This window comes from Centroberyx gerrardi, chromosome 3 (assembly GCF_048128805.1).
Source record: "Centroberyx gerrardi isolate f3 chromosome 3, fCenGer3.hap1.cur.20231027, whole genome shotgun sequence".
NCBI lineage: Eukaryota > Metazoa > Chordata > Actinopteri > Beryciformes > Berycidae > Centroberyx > Centroberyx gerrardi.
In genome coordinates, this window is record NC_135999.1 from 25,508,839 (window position 1) to 25,531,595 (window position 22,757).

Here is a 22,757-nt window from a genome sequence, read left to right on the forward strand (position 1 = left end):
AACACTGGTTGTCACCTGTAGCAAAAAAAAAACTGGACATAGTCAGAGAAGATCCCATTTCCTCAAGCTTACAAGACTTCACCAGTTCATATAATAATAATAATAATTATAGTCAAGGTGTAATGCAACGAGGCAGCTGCACGCTAATTCCTTAAAATTCTGCTTATACTGATTATCTTTTCCTACCCTTTTTCATAAAGTGATAGCGAGTGATTATGATACATATCGCTGAACTCAACGATTATCCAAGGTCCTGGTGGTATTGAAGATTATTTGAACCAATATACACTCATAAGATACAGTTTTCATAGCTTCTGTCATTGAAAACGCACGGAGCAACCATAATGTCACTGAACCCCTCCTGGGTTTGGGAATCACCTCGGTTAACATTTGCACCTTGAAGAGAAACCAGTCTGCCTCCATGGTGCCTCTGCTCTCTTTCTATTCACCTTTTTTTTTTTTGCTGTCAGTCTGTGTGTGTCTTTTTCTGTTAGAGCCCATTCCTTCTGTTTTTCCCCTGTATGTGTGTGTGTGTGTGTGTGTGTATGTGCAGATGGTAAATGCATGCAGACGTGCGGGCAGACACGGCCCCATCACGATTCCTCCTCCTACCGCAATCAGCGATCTAAACGAGCCGAGTGAAGGACCTGCACCTCTTCACAGACCCTCCAAAATGTGTAAATAGCCCCCCAAAGCATGGCCTACCCCAAACAACACACAATGACGGGTCGTTGGGCTGCTATTCTTAGCACAAGGTAGTATTTTCTCTTCATCTGTTTTCCTCAACCCTGTCACAAGGACAGCTGAGGCAGAGTGACGCATTTTGACAGAAGGAAGAGGAAGAGAGAGACATGGAAAGAATAAAGGGAACGAAAGAAATAGACCATGGAAATGCAATATGCCCTTTTCAACAGGAACAAGTTTGTGTTTTACAATATGAAAGTGTGTTTTTCCCCGAGATGCTGGCACCTTCAGCATCATTATTCCCACAAAGTACACCCATACATGAAATGAGGGGCATGAAACTGACATTTTTGTTACTGAGCCACTGTGAATAGAAGTTTTCAAGATAATTCAGAATTTTACTGGATAATTTAGCTATTCAGCTGTTAAAATAGCTTTTTCTCTTTTATAAGAAACGACTGAAAGACAAGCTTGAACTCTTTTAAGACCTTTTTATTCAGGAAGGCTTTTTCGTGTTAACTTTTTAGTGATTATTTTCTTTCAGTTTCTGCTTTATGTTTTGTTTTGAACTCTCTAGCACTTTGAGATTCACTGTGAATGAAAAGAGCAGTACAAATAAAATGCATTATCAGTATTATTATTATTGTTAAAGCCACCAGTAGAATACTTTTTAACCATCATTTGGCTGCTGGCAGGTGGTCATCTCAAGCCCTGCATATACAGTATAAGGCACTAGGAGAAAAAGAACTCAATCAGGTTTCACTGTCACTTGAACTAACCCTCTCCAAAGCATATAACAGTTTATAGTTCCTGTGAAACAGGGTAGGGGTCAACCCACTGTCACTAACACAACTAATTAAGGAAGTGGAATTTCTTCAAAATCCAACTCCTTTAAAAAAACAAAAGCTTCATAAAAGCTTCATATATAGAATAATTTTGAATGCATGCTGTGTTAGTAGCCATTGAATATCACTTTTCTTTTGCATTTGGAACTGATTGAACTCAAAGAGGATTGAGCCCAAATCTGCTGGGAATGCATGTCGCCTCCAGCTGAATATGACCACAGCGATGAGCGACGGGCCGCCTCCACCCATCCCGCCTGCCAAAACACTCTTCCTCCCTCCCTGCCTCCCTCCTCTCCCTCCCCTCCGTCCTCCCTCCCCTGCCTCCACAGACGAGCCACTGCTGTGCTGTTAACCAATCACAGGCTGACACAGACAGTGAGGGTTGTCTGGGGCTGAGAAACAGAAGCACAAGGGAGGCTGCACACTACACTCAACACACACTCACACCTCACACACTCTTGGAGAACACACACACACTCACACCCTTCTGCATTTTTGCTGTCATTGAACTTCTTCTCACTCGTCACTTTTTTTTCTCTCACATACACCTTCAGTGAGGATTTACATTTTCATGACTTGAATGACATTTTTTTGACATCATTTTCTTTTTATTCTACACACACTGATTTTTCTATTTGCTCTCTGTCTTGCACACATCTGCCAACATGTGCCTTCTGACAGTTGTGCTGCAGTTTTCTTTGCTCGGTGAGTTCCTTTTGCAATGTTTGATGATGATTTCTGTATATAGTGTGAAGAGGATGTGGTAGATGATGCACGTCTTATAATATGCTTCAGCTGTCTGATGGTTATGCCAGGAGTCTCAAACATGTGGCATGGAGGGACAAGAGTCTGCAGGTTTTCAGTCCAACCCAAGACTACACAGGGCATTTCACTGATGAGTTCCTGAGTGAAATCAGCTGCTGTAGTGTTTGTTTGAAGGGAAAACCTGCAGACTCTCGACCACTGGGTCAGGCTAAACCAGTGTTTATCTTTCTTTATAATATTTAACTTGCTTTGAAGACAGTTATGCTTTGGTTACAATCGCTGCTCAATTTCATTCATTCAAGCATGGCATGTTGTGGTCTGCATCTCCCTCTGAGAATCTTACCATGGTTGTGGAAAGGGTTAAAATGATCAAGATGATAAAATTAGAAAAATATGATCTTAGTACTTTCTAACTATAATTCAGTCCCAAACTAGCACAATTCATTGAGTTCATTGAATTCATTGAATGGGGAAATTGAGAATGAAATCAGTCTGATTCTCGACATGTGTGCCAATTCAGACTTTTCCGTTCAGCCTCCAGAGTCATTTCAGCGTTATCACTTTGACAGCCAACAGCGTGGAAACTGATCCCTTCAGTTAAATAACTTATGAATTCACACATCTGTATTTGCAGCCACTTCTCTCTTCGGTTGAGTGTGCTGTTGATGTGTTGCCTTCATAGAGGAGTGTGTGTGTGTGTGTTGGGGTGGGGGTGGGGGGGTGGGGGTTGTGTTTGACAGGGACACTACATCAGATGAAGTTTGACCAGTTCTAATATTATGTTTATCCTCCTGTGTCTGCATCGGATAGTATTTCCAAAGCATCCTTAGCATTTGTTTAAACCTTGCACACGCTACCAGGTATGTTACTAGATGGGTTTACCACATCAGACACATTTCAGACACATCGTAAATCACAGTAACATAATCAGATATCTATTGTTACAGTGTGTATTTTAGAAGAATGTCGCGCACGTCATTGCGCCAGTTATTGCTGAGGCAGCTCATGTGTGTAGATAAATCCTTTTAATTATGATGCAGCCGTAAATAGGAATTGGGTGAAATTGGGTTTAAATGATTTTAATGTTTGAGATAAGATAAGATGAAACTTGAATGATCCCTGTGGGGAAATTAGGTTGTTGTGGCAGCAACAGTAATAGGATTCAGCAGGGGGGAAAAAAGACAAGCAAAATATAAGCACATAAAATATAAAACACATAATAAAAACAGTTAAATAAAAACAATAAAGCAATAAAATAGAATGTAACCAGTTGTTGCGTTATTTTGGCGTATGCTGGAGACAGTTTGAACAAAGACAAGTAGACTGTATCGTTAGTAAACATCAAATAACTTCCTGGAGGTAGTGAGGGATGGTGCAGGTACAAAATGAACCTCATCAATCAGGAAAACGTATGTCAACATGTCAGTATTTATGTGAAACAGTCATGGCACGACATTTAATAAGCACTGAAATGCACTTCCTCATGCACTTAGTATATACACTTTTTCCTGTGTGTGTGTGTGTGTGTGTGTGTGTTTCAATCAATCAGTCAATCAGTCAATCTTTATTGTCCTGGTTGGGAAATTTGTTGTGCAGTACAAGTACAAGTACAAAACAAGAATAGACAATAGATGGAAATAGATAGAAATTTATGGCAGGAATCCATACAGTACACATATCTAAAGAACATAGAACATATAATGTAATGTCAATCTGTGTCTAAAACATATAAAACATATAAAACATAATGTCCATCTGTAGACAATACATTATTAAAAGTTGTACATAAGCAGAAGCAGAACAAGTGATTAACAAAAACAATGAAACAGATCCTCCTTGTCTTCCTTTTCAGGTTCCATTTCCTGTGTTCAGTTTCTCGCTCACCTGAACATGGGCGGAGTCACGGGCCAGGTGCGGTTTGACTCCGCCTCCCAGATGGCTACCGTCAACGTGTCCGGCACCGGAGCCTGCGCTTCTCTCAACCTCTCCCTCAGCGATTTCCCGGTCATGTACGGCCATTTTGCTCAGCCCTGCTCCGAGGCAAACATCGGCTCCAGCGTCTACACCTTCGCCGCCGATTCCGCCTCAAACTCAACCGTTAACGTGTCGCGCCTGTTTGAACAAAGGTCGAACCTGGATGACCTCTCGCTGACTTTGGAGACCTGTAACGGCACTAAAGTATGCACGGTTGTAAGCCGAGGTCAAACGTTCATGACGTGCCAGGCCAGGTTCACCGGGTCCATTGCTGGTAACGTTTATATCCGCCTAAACCCAGGAGTGACCGACATCAGGTTTCTCACAGACCTGGCTACAATCGGTCAGGTCAACGCCTCACAAACGAACATCACCCTCTTTGGATCCGTGAGCACCGCCGCCAACTGTGACATTCTTCTTGGCAGCTTAGACCCCTCAGCTTTGACCCAGCTGGGTGTTGTTAAAGTCGGAGCCCCTTTACGACCCGTGAAATCCCGTCTGGACCTGACCACCTTCAACATCAACACTTTCTTCCTTCTCTTCCGCATGGGGTCGGGTTACAAGTGCGCTCAGATCTACATGCTGCACAGGAAAGAGGTGAGCGCGGTCGTGGATATGAGAGGGATCAAAGGCTACCTCAGCTTCCGACAGGCTTCCCCGTTCGACGTGACCGAGTTGAGGGTGAACCTGACCAACTTGCGGAGCAGAGTAGGGCCTTACCATGTCCACCAGTTCCCCATGCCCTCGATGAGGTCGCCGTCTTCAAGCTTGTGCGCCAACGATAACCTGGGCGGGCACTGGAATCCGTTTGGGATCGACGTGAGAGACCCGACATACCCGAGAGTGCCCGGATCGACACACGACAGGTATGAACTCGGCGACCTCAGCTCCAAACACATGTCCCTGGAAGGTAAAAACGAGACGGACACGGTCTTTACAGACTTCAACCTCCCTCTGTTTGGACAGAACAGCATCGTAGGCCGGTCAATTGTGATTCACCAGCTGGACGGCTCCAGGTATGTGTGTGCCTGCATCGGCTACCCAGGGGAAGTGACAGTAGCCAGAGTCAGGTTTGAGAGACTTGTGGTTGGTGAAGTCCAGTTCACCCAGCTGAAGAACAACCCTCTGTCTGATGTGTCCATCTTCATGCATTTGTCATATGGAAATCCCACAGCGACTGCCACCGAAAACCACAATTGGCATATTCACACCTACCCAATCAGCTCAGAGAGCGACGACGACGAAGGGCGCTGCAGCACCACAGGGGGCCACTGGAACCCCTTTAACGTTGACACCGGAGACAGCAGCTACGGCCTCCACTGCGGCCAATCCAGTCCGTTATCCTGCGAGGTGGGGGACCTCTCCAACAAACACAACACCATCAACCTCGGCACCAGAGTGGGCGGGGTGGAGGGGAAAAACTTCTTCACTGACACCACTTCCTGGTTGTCAGGGTCGGGCTCCATGATCGGCCGTTCGATTGTCATCCACCAAGCGGAAAACGCCGCGCCCAGGATGGCTTGTGCCAACCTGACACTGGTCCGTCTCCCTACGGCGAGCTCAGGCGCCTGGTTGGGGCCCGGGACCTCCAGCGGGCAGATGCGGTTCTCCCAGTCTGTCCCACAGGGTCCCACGGTGGTAAACATCTCCCTGACGAATCTGAACTCCAGAGCTGGGGGCTACCATGTTCACATATTGCCCCTCAAGAGCGGCAGCGCACATCCTTGCTCCAACGCAGACATCATGGGCCACTTCAACCCGTTTGCCTGGAACACGTCGGACTCCCCGGCGCCCGGGACTGGCACCGTGGACCAGTATGAGGCAGGAGACATCAGTGGGAAGTTTGGGATGCTGAACGGTTTGAACCAACTTACGGCTCTATTTATGGACGCTAACCTGCCGTTAACTGGGCCAAATAGCATAGTGGGGAGGTCACTGGTGATTCACTACAGCAACGGATCGAGGTGAGAACACGTGTGTGTATCTGTGCGTGTGGTTTTGTGTTTGTGTGTGTGTGAGTGTGTGTGTGTGTGTGTGTGTGTGACAGAGAGAGAGAGAAAGAGAGAAGAAACTTTTCTTACAAAGGACAAAGACCACAGCTTCCTATTATCAGCAATAGAAAGGCTGTGGCCACTGACTCTCTATTCCTCTTTACGCATCCTAAAACCTGCATACCTTGGTTTTTGTTTCAGCAAAGTGAAGAGAAATATTTGTCATTTCTATATTCACATTATCCTGATATTATAATTCAGGAAATATTGTCAAGGTCAGCTTCTCTGAACTTCCTTGTTTTTTTTGTAAAGGTGAGTAATCACTGATGCGATAGCAGCTTGAGAAGAATACAAACAGCTTGCTGACACACATAACCCTTCAAAGGCTCAGTAACAAAGACCTTGTCAAAATAGAGGGCAATTACAAGGGTAGGATGTCTTCGATACAAGGCAATCTCCTCCTGAGGTTTTATGGTGTAATACACAGATGATCTTCTTCTTTCACTGAGCGTGAGTCAGCGAGATATAGTGAAATAATATATCCTAAAGTCTATCCTGGGGATGTCTTTGCTTGTGCTCATCTTGTGTGTTTATGTGTGTGTTTTTCTGTGTGTGTGTGTGTGTGTGTGTGTGTGTGTGTGTGTACATGTTTGTGTGCTCTACAGAATGCAGTGTGCTAACATCTCGGCTGACAGAGCTACAGATGGACATTTCGTTTTTGCCAAGGCTGTTTTCAACAGTACAGTGTCTGGGACAGTCAGACTGGTAAGAACCGACAATGACAGCAAAGGTCTCACCCACTCTTTCCACTTATGCCTGTGTGTTATACCTCAATATAATAGAATTTCCAGTGTATTATACATCAGTATCATTTCTTATAAGTCTTTTTCGCCCAAGCCACACCGTCCTTGTTTAATTACCCCAGGCTCCATATTCAATTTAAATGACTGTACCCTGCGTTTTTCAAAGGTCAAGCGTCATGATTCAAGTTTAGAGTCCAAGTTTAGATTTAACAAAAATTAGAACCATAGGTGCTACTAAACAATACATATCATCCGGTTTGGAGATAATGAAGATGAAAATAATGTAAAGTAATGTGTAATGTGTAAAGTAATTTTTCTTAGTTTCATTCTTCTCTCTCTTGCTCGTTTGCTGTTAATGCCCTTTAGCTTTGTAGGGCAGTATTATCGTCCTGTGAGGGAAAGTGCAAAAAAATGTCTCATCAATGCAAAATACAAAGTTTAATACACGCATAAGAGGATACATCATTACAGGTACAGATCAAATAATCTAATTGCAGTGTTAATAAATGAATTAGTAGTTCTTTTATTATAGTTTTGGCACTGTGGAGCTCAAATTGCTCTCTGACCAGGCTGGTTGAGACTGACATCGCTCAAGATTACCGGCTCACACCAGTAATCTTAGTGATCTTGACTCAGCTGCCCAGTTTGTTTTTATTGCACAAGCTCAAGTTGCCAAACCAGGCTGCAGTGCAAAATGCCAAAACAGATTTGGTAGCGCTGTGAAAAAACAAGGTGGTCATTTTACCACACGCTGAGTTCATTAAGGAAAAAAACAGCACTCTTTACAGTGCCTTCTTCTTCTCACACCTTGTATTTGTGTTCATCTCAAAGTTTGTTTGGTATTATCATCAATTCCAAGGTGTTGGGTTAGGGTTAAGGTTAGTCGTTCAACTCAATGTCCTTGTCTCTTCAATAGGTTTGTACGGAAGCCCATTGAGGACATACATTCATATATTTTATTTTCATTGTTTTCCCATTTTAACAAGTTCACAAAGTCATGATCTTGAGATAACACATTTTGTTTTCCTGAGATAATGACCTAATTTTCTCATTATCTCAAGATAATGACAAAGTACAGGCATAGAATAATTATGTCGTTATCTCAAGAAAACTAAACTTTGATTTCCCGAGATAATGAATTAATTTATATTGTTCCTCGAGATTTATAACTGCGGTGCATCACACTTCACATGATGACATGCCCTGAACACTAATATGTAGGCCTACTGCAAAATTATCTCAAGATCTTGGCAGAAAATTAGATAATTTTCTCATTATCTCAGGAAAAAAATTTGTTATCTCAAGATGATGACATAAATAAATTGAAAACTAATTAACTCGTTATCATGGGAAAACAGCATAAAATGTATGAATACATGTCCTCAATTGGCTTCTGTAGGTTTGGGAACAGGTGGTAAGCTTCTAAATTCCATTACTGTGTGTGTGAGTGAGTGTGTGCGTGTGTGTGTGTGTGTGTGTGTGTGTGTCTGACCTGAATTGAAATAGGATACATAGCCTATTCAGAGGCACAGATACAATGTCCCATGCTTTGAAAATTGCACCACTATAATATTCAGCCATGTAAAACAGCAGTCTCCAAAATGTCAACTTTTCAGGAACTACGAAAAATGGCCATGTTTTTTGCCTTATGACAATGCATTTCTGTCGTTATCCAATGGATTTTGAAAGGGTTTCATAAGCCGAAGAAGTCCGAGATTTTTTTCAACCCGTAGATGACCATGTAATCCTTCAATTCAAGAGAAAATAAAATGAAAATCACCAAAATTTGAGTTATGAGGTTTTCACACGACAACAGCGATTTTTAATAATCAGAAATCAGGAGCTTCTCATTGACAACCACATAACGCATAAGGAGTTTTTCTTGCTAACTTACATGGGAGCCAAGCTGCCACAAAAACATGACAGTGTGTTTCTGCTGTGCCGGACAGACAGTGAATTCATTATGACTGTGGCGGGTTGCAGCAGGGAGCTGTGGGAAGCGGGACCTCGTCATTAGCTTAGCTTAGCATCAGGCTAGTGGAACCTACTGGCCCCGTAAACTAGGAAGCTCAGCGAGGGAACAGCTGTCTCTGTCGGCCCCATACTGAGCTCTGTGCTACATCTACGGATAAGAGTCCATAATATCTCCTTAGAGGCCATATTATCAGGGGGAGGACGGTAGTCTGTGGAATAAGTGTGTTCCCTCAACTTTAATCTACTTTATTCTGCTCAGGCAGATTGAGCCGGGAGTCACACAGCGAGTATAAGAAATGGATTAAGAGTTAGACAGTTGCAATCCAAGATGTCTGTAATATCCAGCCATTCCCACTGATGTCCATTACAACTGTCTTCGTGTTTCGGCAAAGCTATCATCCCCCCATCTCAGGTTGAATTATAATGTGATTGAAAGACATTAACCCTTCACTCTTTCTCATTGTTCGTTCATGTTGTCCATTTGCATTTTCCACTCTCCTCAGTCTCAGCAGACGTTTCCTGATGGGACTAGCAGCGATGTCACACTGGAGGTGGACCTTCAATCGACAACGAAAGAGGCTGTAAGCACACATGCCCGCACACACACACACACACACACACACACACACACAGAACCCACACACAAGGAGGATACAGATATTGACAAATAGACAATAGTTCCCAGATATTTATTGTTGTCCTGCAAGCCAGTTTCCTTGCCTTTGATTGCAATGGGATTAGGAAGAGGTTGTAGATGTGTTTAAAATCCAATGCCGTTTGTTTGTGTGTGTGTGTGTGTGTGTGTGTGTGTGTGTGTGTGTGTGTATAGAGTATGTGTGTGTGTATGTGTTTCTCTCTGCGTCTTTGTGTGTCTGTGTATGAGCCAAATTGATATTGGATACATAGCTTTTCACACACAGGCACAGAGAGACAATGTGCTATACACATACACACACACACACACACACACACACACACACAGTCTTAATGCTTCCCACAATTAAAAAGCGTAGAAAAGCTCATTTGTGTTTCACTCCACCCGGCAGATTACTGAGGTTTCCTGGTTCATCATGGAAAACCGCACAGGCAGCAACAGCAGCCAGTGCAGCGGGGTGGGCGGAGTCTACAACCCCTTCAACATGGTGTCTATGGTGAGAACACACTGCCTCTTTTTCTTCTGCCCCCCCCCCCCCCCCCCCCCCCCCCCCAGAATTGTATTCCTATCAGGGTGGAAAATCATCTGAAACAGCATTTAGGCCATCATGGGACAATAAAACTCTCCACTGAAACCCAAATTAGCTTTTTACGGCAGGGAGACCCACCCATGTTTCACTAACAAAGACCACGCCACTATGAGATGTATTTGGATGGTTTATTGAGGGAAAGAGGGGTCGAGAATGGAGGGATGAAACAAGGGTGGAGGGTGGAGGGATGAATCAGGGGTCGAGACGAAGGGATGAATCGAGGGGTCGGATGAGTTGGGGTCGATGGTTGGCTCGAGGAACCAGGGAATTGAGACTCAGGGTGGGGGCACTGTCTCGCTGATGGGGAGTCTTCTGGCCCCATCATTTCCCCCTGTGGTTCCTGTACTGAGAGAGAAGAGCATGAGAAGACATAAAAAAAGGGGTGGGGGGGAGGGATGAGAGAACTGAGACATACGAGAGAGAGAAAAGGTTATGGTTAGGCGCGTTTAAATAGGGTGGAGCAGGAAATTGAATGTGTGCTTGAGGTGTGGTCTTGTTCCCGAACCTCAGTTATAATAATAATAACTTCATTAGTGGAAACTCTGGGGTGCATTACTGTCTTTAAATGCCGACTTAATTTACTAATAAACTATTGAATGAATACAACTAATGAATAAAATGTGCAAAGAAAAAAAATTGGAAGTGAAACTGACAATATCAGCCTGATATAAAAAGCATTTTCAATGCATTTTCAGTGCAGGTTTTACGAGTATCCTTTTCAGCTTTGCATGAAGGGTGTCATTTAATTTGTATATGAGAACCACAGTGATGTTAGTCAATAATTACGCATAAAGATGCCGCAAATAACTTATGTTCATTCATATCATAATCATGCATCAATTAACTTACAATACAGTGCTTTACTGATGGATCGATGCTAGCTACGGTCCTTTAATATGCACACACAGTAGGACAAAACTGCCAACCACTGACTTCACAGTAACAACAGATCTGCAGTACGACTCGTGAGTTTCTTTTCTAAAAATAGAAAGCTGACCATCGAACAGCAGAACAAGTGAAAATCCAGCCACCGTCACTGAGCCGCTGCCCAGGTGTGGGAGAAGTGAAATTGAGTTTCACGGTTCTGTTCCCCTTCAGAGCTCCAGCTGCTCGCGTGACACCCCTCTGAGCTGTGTGGTGGGCGAGGTCACGGGACGCCAAGGCCCAGTCAGCCTGACGGAGAGACGGCTCTACAGCGACGACATCATCCAGCTGGCCAGGGAGCACACAGGTATAAAACAGGCTTGTAGTTGTTCTTTTTCTTACTTGAATTAAAATGTCTTCCTGTATGTGTTGAGCGGATTCCCTGAAACTTTGAAACCTGCTAAAAGCCCATTATTTAAAACCAATGCATGGGTGCCAATGAGAAAATAAGCTTTAATTGCTTTACTTCAGGAGTGGTTTTCATTAAATACTGGTCAACTTTTTGCAGTAACAGCTGTGTGTTTGAGGCTCTTGTCATACAGGAACTATCTCACACACGCACACACACACACACACACACACACACACACACACATGCATTATTCATCACTTTAGTGACCATATATCTAAATAATACAGATATGATTGATATACAGTATATAGTTGTGTATCGCTAAATTAGCAGTGACCCACTTTTTCACATCCTAGTGGGCATGACAGGACTTAGTAATGCCGTAGCTGGTTCCCAAACTGGGGTCTGGGGACCTCCAAGGGTCCTTGAAAAGATTCCAGGGGGTCCTCAGCAAAATGTAGAATAGTTTATAATTTCACTGTTATTTCACTCCCTAGACGTTAATGCAGTGAATGTATAAGGATGTGTAAGGATGACTATTTTCATCATAGGTTTAACTGCCCCGAACTACAGTCATATAATCATATAGTCATATTATTCTGCACAAAGTCATATCTAACAACAAAAATCTTCTCAAACAAAATCATATCAAATGTTCTGCGGTCTTGCTAATCTCTGAGGGGGTCTGTGAGACATGAGAAAGTGCTCTAACTGCTCCAGTAACTGTTGTCTAAAACGTTGTTGCACAATGCTCTTCCAGTGGGAATTAGTGTGTGCATTTGTGTGTAACAGTGCTGAAAACAATCCCTGCATAGATAAAAATGAAAATAAAACCTTACAAGTGATCTTATATCAGCAACCCTATACTCAAGTTTAGGAACATGAAAACTCTTATATCCCACAAAAGAAATCAGTTTAGCACCTTTGTTGGATGTGAGTTTAAGAAAAGATCTTTGTGTTGCTGTGGTTTCAGTCATCCACAGATCCCTGCTACTGAAGAATGGAGACAGCGTCGTGGCGTGCGCCGACATCCTCCCAGAATCCCCTTCAGCAGAGCAGACCTTTCCCAACACCACTTTCTTCAGCGGGTGAGGGTAAAACCCCTTTTAGACTGCGTGACTGAAATCTGATAAACTGTGCTTTGTTTGTCTGGAATCTGTCTGCAGCCTTTCAATGTTCACCTGAGAGTTTATTTCCTCATATCGTTAATTCAAATGACATGAGGAAGTTATGGTAAGTCTTTATATAACCTGGCTGTGCTCGGCCAAAAACTACACACTGGCTTTCATGAAGAAGAGGACACCTCAGTTATCTTATATTAGCGCGTTATACACAACATCTATCCATGATTTATAATGCTTATGAATAATTGCAAATTGATGATAGTGCTGTGCAATTAAACAATTACATCTTAACCAATTCACATCAATTTCAGCAGCAGCACTGGTAGAAAGTATATATAAGTACACATCGGGTACCAATATGAATAAATAAATAGACAGCATGTAATTAGCAAAAACATCTATTTTGTACAGTGCTCAATTCCATTTCAATACACAGAAGAAAATGCCATGTGACTTGATTCAGAGAATTCCTAATATAACAGCATGGCTCTTTTACGGCTTTTTCAGTGTTTTCTTGAATTTCTTCCTGTGTATATGTAGAGTGAGTGAACCTTGAAACCTGCTAAAAGCATATTAGTTTAAAAAACAAACAAATGCATGGTTGTCTTTGAGAAAATAAACATTAATCTCTTCCGAAACACTTGTCAGGAGTGGTTTTCGTGAAACCACTTTGTGGTGATGGCAGCTGTGTCTGAGGCTCTTGTCATGCAGGAACCAAATCACATGCTTCATGCAAAGCTGAGAAAAACCATCTCATCCACAACTTTGTTACTCCAGTGCCCATATATCTAAATAAACCTATATGATTGATATACAGTGTCTCTAAATTAGTGTGTGAAGAAGGGGGCAGAGAGAGAAGCTGCTTTTTTGGACTCAAGCAGAAAGGATGTTCATGTCACCTCAAGACTAATAAATCTTAACAGAATAGTTGAGCCATTGGAGAAAAAAATAAATAGACTAAAGCCTGACACTCCACAATATAGTTCAATGCAAAACACAGTGTGCTACCCCACCCAAAGACAGAACAATACCTGCACAGCAGACTGATGCTCACTGATGTTTAATACATGCAACAAGCGGAAATTATCTTGTTTGCCACACCCAAGTCTTTCAGTCAGATAGGGCTCCAAGATTGCAGGAGCCCTTTCACATAACATTAAGCCAACTGCAAGAAATTTGGGTGTTTTATTTGATTCTGGCCTTTGTTTTGATGACCAAGTTAAGGTTGTTCAATCAGGTTTCTTTCAACTTGATTGAATTTCAAAAAATTAGATCCTTCTTGTTCTTTGAGGATTTACACAAGGTTGTCCATGTGTGATCATAGGGTGCGAACACAGAGGGAACCTCTGGCGTAAACCTATCAACGCCACCCTGGGAATTGCACCCAGAGAGTTCGTTTTACCAAAACCCTCACACAAGAGAACACAAGTTCGTAAAGGAGGAGCAGAGACCAGGTTCCCAAGGTTAAAAAGACACTTTTGTTTAGGAATAAAAAGGATCAAAAGGGGATGCAGGGGAAGACCAAATGAGTATAAAAAGATACAATTTATTTGTGCATAAAATAGTTACAAATATAAAAATGGTTTAACCAATAAGGAGAATTTGCATTAGAGCGGGACGTTACCGACCAAGGCAGGTGGTATGCCGGAGGGGGAACCAAAGGCCGAGCCTGGTTGGAAGAAAACTATACGCAACCATTCGTGAGTTCACACACACACACAACAAATCACAAGGGTTAAAGTGCACAGTGCAGCACAGCAATAGGTTACACACTCAAGCATGCAGTGAGAGGGGGAGGCTATTAGCATAATAGGCCCCGGCTTAGGCCGCCACCAAACCTCGGAAGGCAAGACACCGTCTACAACAAGGGAGACAAACAAACACGGCAGATGGTTGTGAAAATATATTATCAACCTATTCATAGGATGACAAGAGGCCTAAAAACACTAATCATAATATAAAAAACATGGGCAAAACAGCAGTTTGTGCTATAAAAAAACAAACAAAGAAATGGTTACACACTGCTGGCAATGCTATGGTCCAACTCAAACATGTAAGGGCTGACTGTCCATCAATCCTGTTTTTACCTTAACTTATCACACAAGGGTCAAGACAACGCTCCTTGCGTCTGGTACTCTGGGCAGGGGCTGCGACCCACTCTAGGCTAGAGACATGTTAGATATGAGTGGCTACCATGACCAGTTTGAAGGAGGTGGTGCATGCAATCTGTTTAACATACCTTTGCCAGTGGGCCCACAGATACTCCAGCAGGTTTGCTGCGAGTCAGGGGAACAGATAGCCTAAAATACATTAAGAACAATAAAATAAATAAGTAAAACCCACCAACTGAAGTGCAAACAAACAGCCACAGGAAACATTACCTTTAAAGTAAAAAAGTACTGCTGCCCAGTTTGAGGGAGAGACCATACCTAGTCTGCCTAGCAAACTGCCAGCTTATATAGGGGGGAGGGGGAAGACACACCTGGAACCTGTTAGGAGGGGAGTACCCTTTAAGGTGGACCCATATTCTTAAGGTGGACCAGTTCACCCTGTTACACATGCCTTTATTTTTTCTCGTTTAGATTTCTGTAATGCCCTCTACACAGGTATTACTCAGGCTTCCCTCTTTCGCCTTCAATTGGTTCAAAATGCTGCTGCTAGGATTATTACTGGTTCAAGAAAACGAGATCATATAACTCCAATTCTGGCCTCCCTGCATTGGCTTCCCGTTCATTTTCGCATTGATTTTAAAATTTTACTGTTGACCTTCAAGGTTTACATGACCAGGCCCCTAATTATATCAAAGATCTACTAACCCCTTATGTGCCTGGGCGCCCTCTTAGATCGGCTGATAGTGGCTTTCTGGTCGTCCGGCTGGTGACTAAGGGCTATCGGGCTTTTGCAGTTTTTTAGAAAAGCTTTTATCTCTGTGTGAATTTTATTATAGTTTTTTAGAAAAGCTTTTATCTCTGTGTGAATTTTATTATTATTATTATTTATTATTTTTTTTTTATTATTATTATTTCATTTTACTCACTTATATTGTATTATTATTGTTTTATTGTATTTTATCCTTTTGTGAAGCACTTTGTAACATTGTTAAGAAAAGTGCTATATAAATAAAGTTTATAATTATTATTATTATTATAACATTTTTAAACAAACATGGTCTTTGTCAGGCTTTCAAACCAGGTATTTTTCAATTCATGGTGAACCAATCTAAGCATCTATTGTCTTTTTTGGGTAGCTTGATATTAGGCACTTTCACACACTCAGCTTGCTCTGCTGCCAACAGACTGCAATCATGCCAGCAGGTGTAAAGTGAGACTGTTAGATACTTATTAGTGAGTTAGTTGAACCTGTGAGTCCCCAGATGGGATGTTCGTATCTGTCTACAGTTTAGTTTATTATTTTTACTGCACAAAGATAAAAATCAATGGAATGAACTCTTGCTAAGTACACAATGAAATCAGTGAAACAATGAGTTGCTCTTCTGTTGTACTTTTTTTCACAGTCGTTTGATCAGATAACATGAAGAAGTGCACACCAAATCATAATGAATGTTATACAATGAGTCGTTTTAGCCTTCAGACCTGACAGATCAAAGATGTTTTCCAACCATGCTGAAAACTGTTGTGGTAACCAGGGTGCAAGTTAGCAATCTTTGTGGTTTTCCTGTTTCATGTGTGTACACTAGAATTGCTTCAGATAGTACATGTGTTTTGGTAACTGCTGCTCTTTGCACCTATTGCATCACTCTTATACTCATAAGGACAGTAAAGAACATCCTTTCATTATATTGCATTAATTGCATATTGTATTAATGCCATAATAAAGTTTTTCATCAGGGTATGGTGTCACCATAAAAAGTAAATTACAACACTTCATCATAAAATAACTCCTGGAACATCACAGATTGATGATATCTAACAGTGTAATGGCATCTGAGGGTGGATTTTTCATTTAACAAAGATTAACTCTGTGAAAGTAACAGCAGTAACCTCAGTAAATTATTGTTTTCTGTGATTTTCTTTTTTCCAGCTATGACTTCCGCAGGAGGGTTGCTGATGTCCTGGAGGTGGACACGTCCAGAGTCACCCTCCTGCCCGGCTCTCCTCGCTCTGCAGCTGATGGGACGTGCCAGGAAGTCAGCTTCCTAGTATCTGGTAGGCATCCAGACTCTCATGCAATCCCAACTGCACTCTCAAACATTATTATGCCATTTTCAACACAACTGTGTGTCTAGTTCGGTGTCTAATAGGCATTTGTATTACCTTTCCACTAAGGATGGGACGATACGCTTATCTCACGGTACGTTTTGATACGTGATAGGGGGTTCACCATTTGATACAACCACGATACAATCTAATAAATAAAAGTTCAATGACAACAAAGTCTGACTGTGCAGAATTATGTTTATTTCTGACACACACATCTCGGCATTGGCTTGCTAGAATATAAACAATTTTAAAATGTCATTACAAAGTGAAAATAGTATAATTTTGATAGAGAGCTTGTGAAATTGTGATGGTCAAGCCGTCTCATTTGTGATTACTACAGCAGAATAAAATGGAGCTAATATCATGATTAATTTTTCTGCCCCACGATACGTATTGTCACATTTTTTATTGCGATATATTGAATTTTGATATATCGTCCCATCCCTACTTTCATATGGTAACTGTCCAGTTCTGCGTGAGTTTGTGATTAAAGTCAAAATGTGACAGCTGATATGAAGGGGAAGCAGTGAGCATTCCTTCCTCTTGCTCTGTTCATACTGATGACAGCAGGAAGCCATGTTGACCATGTGAAGCACGACCACAAAATCAAAAGGTTTGAAGTCCTGACCGAGGCTTTGCTATTGACACACATCTGCGTGATGCGTCGCCACAACCCAATATGACTGTTCATACGGTAGAACATTTAATCCTCCTTTGACCCGACACTTTTGCAACAATGAGAATAATCAGGTCACACGTGTCGGTTAAGTGTTGAGAGCGGAGGTGACAGAGTAAAATCATGAGAGTATGAGTTGAGTCATCTCACTTCTGCAGAAGAAACTCCCTGCAGATTCCTTTGAAATGATTTCCATCACAAATTATAAGAGGGCCAGATCCAAGGGTGGAAGCAACTAATTACATTTACTCACGTTACTGTAATTCAGTAGGTTTTTTGTGTACTTGTACTTTTTTGAATATTTTTTAAAGTCAGTAATTTTACGTTTACTTAAGTACATTTTTGTTGAAGTATTGTACTTTACTACATTTTAAATCCCATCCATAACAGAGTACAATTTTTGTGGCTCTCCATAAGCAACAGAAACTGGACCAACATGAATTGACAAATTAAGGAGCCATTCACAGCAAACAAGCAGTCAGCAAAGAAGGGAATAGAGTCATTTGGCTTCACTTTGTGCACTTTATTTTGCAATATCCAGTTTTTCCAATGAAACGATTCTAGTTTGAACTCTCTCCTCTCATCCTTTTAGAATCACATGGAAATGATCACAGCTAAAAATGTTCTGTTCTCTAAAGTAAAGTAACTCAGTAACTTTTAGTCTGAGGACATTTTAAATAAGCTACGTTTTACTTTTACTTAAATAGACTTTTACTTCTACTTAAGTAAAATATCCACAAAGTAACAGTGCTTTCCACCACTGGCCAGACCTCACGACATTGCGTTCACAAAGACAGCTGTGAAAAAACAAAACCAAAACCTCATATCACCATTATGTTGTATCAGTCATTTTGTGTTAGGTATTACTTTTTGTTTCTCTTGTTAAATAGAATCACATTTAGCGAGGAACCTCATAGAGGAGGAATGCTGTAGGTCCTGTCCCATCAAAACCCACAGGACTCCACTGACTTCTCCTGAAAGTCAAAAAGAGAGGGAGGTGCCGATGAACAAAGACAAAAAAATTATACCATGCAAAACAATATGAGTGAGATTCTCAAGAAGAAGCAGACGGGTAGGTTTAGCTAGTACCTGCCCTTCTGCTTCTCCTTTCTTTTTAGATATGAGAATCTCTTGGCATCTCATTGTGGCATACAGGATAATACCTGCATTATAGCCAGGACTTCCATAGCAGATCCTGTATCTGAACACAAGGCTTTGCCAGAGCAGTTAAGTTTTTGTGTGTCATATCAGTTGAATCCATGGGAGTGTTTTGTAAGTCTATACGCCCGGGATACATAAATCAAACCCGAAGTGTTGATTCCCTTCTCTATGGAGATTTTTGTTATTTCCTGGTCTTCCCGGGGCCGTAGCTGGTCAGCCTTGTGTTTGCCGGGACAATGGACAATTCTGGGCATTGAAAATCTTCAGAAAAACCTGAAAAATTGCTCAGTAACCCGACGCTGGAGTTGAGTGTCCGTGTGTCTCGTTTTCAGTCCCCCTCTCCTCTCCTCCGTCCCAGCAGGGAACAGAGGAGTATCTGTACAGAGGCTTCACACAGTATAGCACAGGACGGGCATTTATCTCCCACAAAGCCAGGAGTTTAGTATTGCATAACACCCAAGAGGGCCTTCCTTACCGCAATTATGGGTATGATGATTATGCAGCAGAACGATGCGCACATGCAGGTTTTCAGGCGGCTACATAGCTGAGTATGTGGGATGTTTAGAAATGTTTTCTTTAAAGTAGTGTGCATCAGAGGTGGGGAGTCGAGTCACTATTTTAATAGCTTGAGACTTGACACTTGACTTGGGTTCTGGTGACTTGGGACTTGACTTTGACTTGTACTTTTATGACTTGAAAAGGTTTCTAAAGTCTTGACAAAAGATCTTGTGTTTGTGTAAATGACTTAGATTGAAAGTGATGAGATTTGTTCCAGCAGACGACTGAATTTAAATTCTGTTTTTTGAATTTGTATGGAATGATTGAATTTATTGAAGTTGAAGCTGATTATAGAAATCAAACTCATGATGCTCTTACCAAGTTTTTATCCTATTAAAACCATATTGTGTTGAAAAGTCCTAGATATTTAGTTTAAGATATGAAATTGATGCTGGACTCTTGATTTGTTCTGACTTGACTTGCTGCTCTACATTTAGACTTGAGACTTGACTTGAGACTTGTGCCTCAAGACTTGAGACTGACTTGGGACTCGAGCAAAGTTGGTCACACTTCTGGTATGCATACATAAATATCAGGAGAAAACAAGACTGATGAACCAGTGAAGCAAGCCTGCCAATGCTTTACGGGAATTATCAGCGCAGATTGCTCGGCTGAAACGAAAGCGCTGGAAAAGTAATGACATCCACTTTGACAGCTGAGTGAACGGAATGTAAAACTCGCTATCGAATACAATTGGAGTTATGAGTTATTTTTGGACATTTGGGAATACACTGCAGTATTATTACTGGCACAAGAGCAGGTTGATCTTCATTTGCGGTGACGACAGAATATCAAGTGGTTTTTGGTCGGCGTCCATCCTGCAGCCTCCGCTAATCACCGAGTGTAACTGATCATTAAGTGTGTCTGGGATTGTGTTATGAGTGTTTAAGCATTGCCACATTGTCTGTGTCTTAAAGGGGAGGTCAGTATGGAAAGTCTGAACTCCGTCAAAACCAGTGAGAAGATGGGCGAGTTCAGAGAGTCGGAATCATGCACCAGTGAGTATGAGCTATTTTGTGATCATACAGCTTTAACCAAACATCAACATCAGCTCCACAAAGGGAATGTGAGACTGTTGATGTATTTAAAGGGGAACACCACAACACATTTTAAGAATTCACTGGACAGTAACCAACCAACTCTCTCTCTAATTAAATAAATATTATTTATAAATATTATTATTATATTGTGGCACCCATCCATCTTGTGCATCTTTTCTATCTGGATTGCTATTATCACATGACCTCAGAGTTTACCAAAAAACAGTTAGTATTTTACTTAAAAATTACAGACACGGTCAAATAACTGAGATATGACATTTAGGGGGTGGAAGCATGGAAGCTGTGTCTATAGTTGTTGGTAAACGTGAGGAATACATAAACTTTTAGCCAATAAATCAATTAAAACATAAAATTGCATGCCAAACACACATTTTCTCCTCTTCTTCTTTCTTCGGGTGCTATACATCTATATATATATATATAGTAGGTCTTTGCCCCTTGATTTCTAAAATAAAACAACAGAACATAAGATCCGCACACAAAAATGCTCCAGTATGAAGAATTAAACAAAGAAATTATGTTTCGAGCAAGTAGCTCTTCCTCAGACTTACAGGAAGAGCTACTTAAACGCTTTTATTAAAATCTTCATACGGGAGCATTTTCGTGTGCGGATCTTGTGTTGTATTTCACTTAATATTTTCTTTGATCCAGCACCTATCTTTTGGATGTGCGTGTCTTTCTTTTGATTAAAATAAAACAACAGCACACAAAAAAATTGTTACATAGTCCATTTTGTCATCATTTCGAACCAAGTCAAGCACAAAAGTCGTAAATACAAGCTTTTGATGAGCACTTGAAAGCAGCAATAGTTTTGTGGTTCCTGGCTTTAGGAGAGAGGCGTCCATGCCCAAAGGTGGAAGTAACTAATTACTCAAATTACTGTAATTGAGTAGCTTTTTGCGTACTTGTACTTTTCGTCATTTTCAGTCATTTTACTTTTACTTAAGTACATTTGTACATTGTACTTCACTACATTTTAAATCACATTCACTACAGAGTACAGATTTTGTAGCTCTCCATAAGCATCAGAAACTGGACAGTCAAAGAGAACAGTAATCTGGCTTTACTTTGTGCGCTTTATTTTGTAGTTTCCAAATTCTCAAATGACAGGAATCTAGTTTGAACTCTGTCCTCTCATCCTTTTTTCAATTGCATGGAAAAGATCACACGCAACAATGTTCTCTTTTCTAATAGCTACTTTTTACTTTTACTTCAGTTGTACCAGTACTTTTACTCCTACTTCAGTGAAATATCAGCAAAGTAACAATACTTCTACATGAGTAGGACGTCCTAGTACTCTTTCCACCACTGTCCATGCACATAAATATTGACTAGACTGTTCCAGAACACAGGAATAACATACAGGAATCGAGTTGTGTTCCCCTTTAACGTGGTTCCCTTCCATGTTTGAGTAACCTGTGTTAAACTGTATGACTTGATGCCTTCAGGGAGTGCAGCTCTGCCGCTAGAACCAGGAAGACTTCTTATTGCCTCGGTGTTAGCTGCAGCCTTCTTCCTGCCATCTACAACTCATCTGTAACAGATTCAACCATGCCATGCATCACCAACTGGGGAAACTCCTCATACACTATCAAACTGTGAATATGTTTATGAAATGTAGCCCACAAAGTGATATGATGGTCATAGAATCTGCTTCATTATCAAGCAAATAATAACTGTGTCTCTTGGTACAATTTTTGTCAACCAATCCAATTCTTGTCAGTTTGCGGTTCGATTTTTTTAATTTTTATTTTTTTTCACACCTGTAAATATGTCATTATATATATACATGCTATACATGCTATTAACTGTGACAGAAAATGTTGAACATAGCCTAGCTAGAAACTTCATTCTTCCACAACAGATGTTACTTACAGATTATATCTATTTGCACTGTTCAGTATAGGTGGTTGGATTTATCGCTGTACATTTTCCAATATTTTTTTCTTTATGCATTTGCACTGACCATATTTCCATGTCAACTTTAATTTTGTGTAAATATATCTGGAAAATCATGTGAATAAAATATTATAATATTTGTATTATAATCTTATATTGTATTTATGCGGAAAATCTGTCTTTACTGGGCTTTAATTCCACACAATCTCACCAGATAAATACATGTCTGTAGGCTACAGTACAGTAAGAGTAGCCTACAGTAATCATGCAATATATTTTAAGGGGTAGCCTACTATACAAATATCACAACAAAACTATGAACTTTACCCTCTAGGAATGTTACAGGAAAATTATTGTGATGCCATAAGACATAAAAAATAACTTAAATCACAGTAATGCCACTTCAAACTCACTATTGAATACCACTGATACACTGCAAATCCCTATAGAAATATTATAATGATAGCATAATAGGTAAAGTACGTTAAATTCATTATAAACT

At 41.1% G+C, this 22,757-nt stretch overlaps 1 protein-coding gene across 1 annotated transcript; it reads left to right on the forward strand.

Moving 5' to 3' along the window:
• Window positions 1-2,095: 2,095 nt before the first annotated feature.
• Window positions 2,096-22,371, forward strand: cusr (Copper-only SOD repeat protein). Its single transcript, XM_071896264.2, has 10 exons — window positions 2,096-2,234; window positions 4,147-6,232; window positions 6,925-7,024; window positions 9,540-9,617; window positions 10,083-10,187; window positions 11,379-11,511; window positions 12,530-12,644; window positions 16,722-16,846; window positions 20,213-20,293; window positions 21,805-22,371. The coding sequence occupies exons 1-10, from the start codon at window positions 2,195-2,197 to the stop codon at window positions 21,894-21,896; spliced, it is 2,955 nt and encodes a 984-aa protein (XP_071752365.2). The 5' UTR covers window positions 2,096-2,194; the 3' UTR covers window positions 21,897-22,371.
• Window positions 22,372-22,757: the final 386 nt, after the last annotated feature.